Raw genomic sequence first — 4,542 nt, 5'->3', positions numbered from 1 at the left:
CTCTCTCTCTCTCTCTCTCTCTCTCTCTCTCTCTCTCTCTCTCTCATATCACCTTTCTCCCTTATCACGGTTACTTACTCTCAGGATACTTGTAGGTGTGAGTGATATCCTCCCTCGCCCATCTGCCCACCGCTTTCGTGCTGATGAATTGCCCGATTCTGCGGAGTGACGCGCGAGAGTTAGAGAAGGGGTGGGGGGAACTCGAAGGGGACGAAAGACACGCTCACCCGTAAGCGTCCTTCCGGATCAGCTTCAACGGCTGCGTGGGCCCGTTGTACCGCCAGAACACCTTGTCCGCGTTCACCTCGGCGAACAGGAAAGCGTTGTCGTAAGGGCGTAGGACCTCGCCCCTCTTCACGCCGACCACGGAGGCAGGCCCGCAGCGGTAAGCGTTCTCGCTCAACTCCTGGGGGGTTGCGTCGATCGCCTGCCACCCGGAATACTCCGTCGATATGTCGTCCCGCTTCATCCATACCTCGTTCCACACGTGGAAATTCCTGAAGAGAGAGAGAAGGTGATCCACGCGTGGAAATTTCTGGAGACAGAAAAAGAGAGAGAGGGAGAGACAAAAGGAGGAGATGATCATCCACACGTGGAAATTTTTGGAGAAAAAGAGAGAAAGGAGAGGATGATCCGCACATTGAAATTTCTGGAGAGAAAGAGAGAGAGAGAAAGAGGAATAATCGACGCATGGAAATTTCTACAGAGAGAGAGAGCGAGAGAAGACAATCATCCACCTCGGTCCACACATGGAAATTTCTAAAAAGAGAAAAAGAGAAAGAGAGAGAGAAGAAGATGATTATTACATGTGGAAATTTCTGGAGAGAAAGAGAAAGAGAAAAGGAGGAGATAATCCACACATGGAAATTTCTGGAGAGAGAGAGAGAGAAGACAATCATCCATCTTATTCCACATATAAATTTCTAAAAATTTCTAGAAAGAGAGAAAGAGAGAGAGAAGGAGAAGATGATCATTACACGTGGAAATTTCTGGAAAGAGAGAGAGGAGATAATCATCCATCTTATTCCACACGTGGAAATTTCTAGAAAGAGAGAAAGAGAGAAAGAAGGAGAAGATGATCATAACACGTGGAAATTTCTAGAAAGAGAGAGAGAGAGAAGGAGAAGATGATCATTACACGTGGAAATTTCTGAAGAGAAAAAGAGGAGATAACCATCCATCTTATTCCACACGTGGAAATTTCTAGAAAGAGAGAAAGAGAGAGAGAAGGAGGAGATGATCATTACACGTGGAAATTTCTGAAGAGAGAGAGGAGATAATCATCCATCTCGTTCCACACGTGGAAATTTCTATAAAGAGAGAAAGACAGAGAGAAGGAGAAGATGATCATAACACGTGAAAATTTCTGGAGAGAGAAAGAGAGAGAGAAGGAAATGATCATAACATGTGGAAATTTCTAGAAAGAGAGAAAGAGAGAGAGAAGGAGGAGATGATCATAACACGTGGAAATTTCTGGAGAGAAAAAGAGAGAAGGAGGGAGAGAGGGAAGAAGGAAGAGGGTGGCGGACTTGCCATATAGAGTCGCTGTTCAGCTCCTCCATCGCTTTCCCCTCGGCGTCCACGAAGTAATCGACGGTCAAGCTGCTCTGCGTGTCGTGGGCGCTCGCGTAATTGGTCACCACGCGGCACGGTAGGCCCAGAGTACGGCAAATGGTCGCCAACACGCCCGAGAACACCCAACACTGGCCGTACTTGACCGGTTTCCTGGTCTTGTAATACTGCTGCAGTATCTTCTGCGAGCCCAGCCACTTGGTGGGCGGCGTGCCACCCCCGAAATCGTTCGACCAATTGCCCATCACCGCCCCGTTGTCGTCCGGCGAGTTCACCTTTCGACAAAACCGACCCTTCGCTCGATCGACCATCTCCTCTTCGATGAGGGAAAGGGGAGGGGAGACATACTCACGGCCGCGGAAAGGACGCGCGTTACGACTACGGGATCGTGCCTGGCCGAGACTCGAACCTTGCCGACCTGGATCATCAGGTGCAAAGCGCAATCCAATACGTCACGCTCGAACTGCGAATACTTCCACACGGTCGGCCTTAGACGATTGTAGCTGCCGCGCCATATCAGCCCGTCCTCCGCCATCACGTACTCCTGCCTCTCCTCCTCGTCCTCCATGTAAACCGCGTCCTCTGAATCGCGAGAGAAGAAGAGAAAGAGAGAGAGAAAGTAGAGGGATTTCTCGAGTAAAATACTTTTTCGAAAAAACCGAGGGGAACCGACCTTGGCACCAAGGGTTGAAGATGAGGTAGAACGGCTGCTTCATCGTGTAACTCACCGCCCCGTCCGTGCTCTTGTTCTTCGTGTCGATCTCCATCCTCCACTTGCCTATTATCGCGTCGGGGGCGGGCACGATCTACGAGAGTCGAGGGGGAGAGAGAAAGATAGAGAGATAGAGAGATAGAGAGATAGAGAGATAGAGAGATAGAGAGATAGAGAGATAGAGAGATAGAGAGATAGAGAGATAGAGAGATAGAGAGATAGAGAGATAGAGAGATAGAGAGATAGAGAGATAGAGAGATAGAGAGATAGAGAGATAGAGAGATAGAGAGATAGAGAGATAGAGAGATAGAGAGATAGAGAGATAGAGAGATAGAGAGATAGAGAGATAGAGAGATAGAGAGATAGAGAGATAGAGAGATAGAGAGATAGAGAGATAGAGAGATAGAGAGATAGAGAGATAGAGAGATAGAGAGATAGAGAGATAGAGAGATAGAGAGATAGAGAGATAGAGAGATAGAGAGATAGAGAGATAGAGAGATAGAGAGATAGAGAGATAGAGAGATAGAGAGATAGAGAGATAGAGAGATAGAGAGATAGAGAGATAGAGAGATAGAGAGATAGAGAGATAGAGAGATAGAGAGATAGAGAGATAGAGAGATAGAGAGATAGAGAGAGAAAGGTGACCTCCGATCGGGTCGTACCTTCAAGCGAAGGAAAGCGGAGTGGAGGGAGTCGGCGTAAGCCGGCCAAGAAGCCTCGGATCGTTGGCCGGGGAAGAGGACGGGGGTCGCGACGAGGGTGCCGTGGCCGTATTGCGGCCTCTCGGCCCCGTCCACGGTGAAGACTATCGACATGCCGTCCGTGTTCGGGTCGTAATCCCTGGACAGGGCGAGGTGCAGGTAGAACTCTTGGCCGCGTCTCACGACGAGCCTCGACCCGTCGCCCCGCCGAGTCATCGCCTCGTATCTCGACGTCCTGTGCTTCGCCCCGTTCTCGCCGATGCACGGGTCCACGTCCAGAATCGTGAGCACCGGCACGCTGAAGTCCTCCCCTGGGCAATCCAAGGATCCAATCGATTATTTCGCCCTGCGACCCCATTTTTCACTGTTATCCGCGATGATGATAATTTTCGCGCGTAAGTTGTTGGCAAAGTCGAAAATTTTCCGATCTTTCTTTCTTTCTTTCGAGGAGAAGAAAGCGAGCGTGGACTCGCGATATTAAAAATTTCCCGATCTTCTTTCTTTTCGAAGAGAAGAAGAAAGCGAAAGTAGACTCATGTAATTTTCAAAATTTAAAAATTAATTATATTATTTAAAAATTAAAATTTAAAAATTTTCCGATCTTCTTTCGAAGAGAAAAGTGCGAGCGTGAACTTACGAAATTAAAAATTTTCCAATTTTCTTTCTTTTGAAGAGAAAAGGGCAAGTGTGGACGAAAGTAAAAATTTTCCGATTTTCTTTCCTTCGAAAAGAAGAAAGCGAGCGTGGACTCACGCAACGCGAAATTAAAAATTTTCCGATTTTCTTTCTTTCGAAGAGAAAAGAAAAGAACGAGGAAAGAAAGCGAGTGTGAATTTGCGTAACGATAATTTTCGCGGATTCGTAATTTGTTGGCGAGTTGCCAATTTAAAAATTTTCCGATCTTCTTTCTTTCCTTCGAAAAGAAGAAAGCGAGCGTGGAATTGTAATTTTCAAAATTTAAAAATTTAAAAATTCTTCTTTGTTTCTTTCGAAAAGAAGAAAACGAGTGTGGATTTACATAACAATAATTTTCGCGGATTCGATTCACGTGTAATTTGTTGACGAGTTGCCAATTTAAAAAATTTTCCAATCTTCTTTGTTTCTTTCGAAAAGAAGAAAACGAGTATGGATTCACGTAACGATAATTTTCGCGAATTCGAATCACGTGTAATTTATTAGCGAGTTGCCAATTTAAAATTTTTCCGATTTCCTTTGTTTCGAAAAGAAGAAAACAAGTATGGATTCACGTAACGATAATTTTCGCGGATTTAAAAATTTTCCGATCTTTTTTGTTTCTTTCGAAAAGAAGAAAACGAGCGTGAACTCACGCAACGCGAAATTAAAAATTTTCCGATTTTTTTTTCTATCGAAGAGAAAAGAAAAGAGCGAGTGTGAATTCACGATAAATTTTCACGATAATTTTCGCGGATTCGAGTCGCGTGCAATTTGTTGGCGAGTTGCCAACTTAAAAATTTTCCGATCTTCTCTCTTTCCTTCGAAAAGAAAGAAAGCGAGCGTGGATTCACGTAACGATAATTTTCCGATCTTCTTTCATTC

The 4,542-nt window shown here is 45.4% G+C and overlaps 1 protein-coding gene across 2 annotated transcripts in view; it reads right to left on the bottom strand.

The window, feature by feature from the left end:
- LOC102673591 (annulin) overlaps nt 1-4,542 on the bottom strand; it is a 10,720-nt gene that overhangs the window by 1,329 nt on the left and 4,849 nt on the right. For both annotated transcript variants that reach the window (XM_031508568.1, XM_006611809.2), the window contains 6 exons: nt 2,947-3,296; nt 2,246-2,378; nt 1,925-2,154; nt 1,534-1,847; nt 228-497; nt 79-158 (listed from right to left, as the gene is read on the bottom strand). In XM_031508568.1, coding sequence (XP_031364428.1) covers nt 79-158; nt 228-497; nt 1,534-1,847; nt 1,925-2,154; nt 2,246-2,378; nt 2,947-3,201 — 1,282 coding nt within the window. In that variant the 5' untranslated portion in view covers nt 3,202-3,296. The remainder of the gene's footprint in view (nt 1-78; nt 159-227; nt 498-1,533; nt 1,848-1,924; nt 2,155-2,245; nt 2,379-2,946; nt 3,297-4,542) is intronic.

The sequence above is a fragment of the Apis dorsata genome, unplaced genomic scaffold (genome assembly GCF_000469605.1).
Source record: "Apis dorsata unplaced genomic scaffold, Apis dorsata 1.3 scaffold_92, whole genome shotgun sequence".
Lineage (NCBI taxonomy): Eukaryota > Metazoa > Arthropoda > Insecta > Hymenoptera > Apidae > Apis > Apis dorsata.
This window is presented reverse-complemented; position numbering and strand designations above follow the sequence as displayed.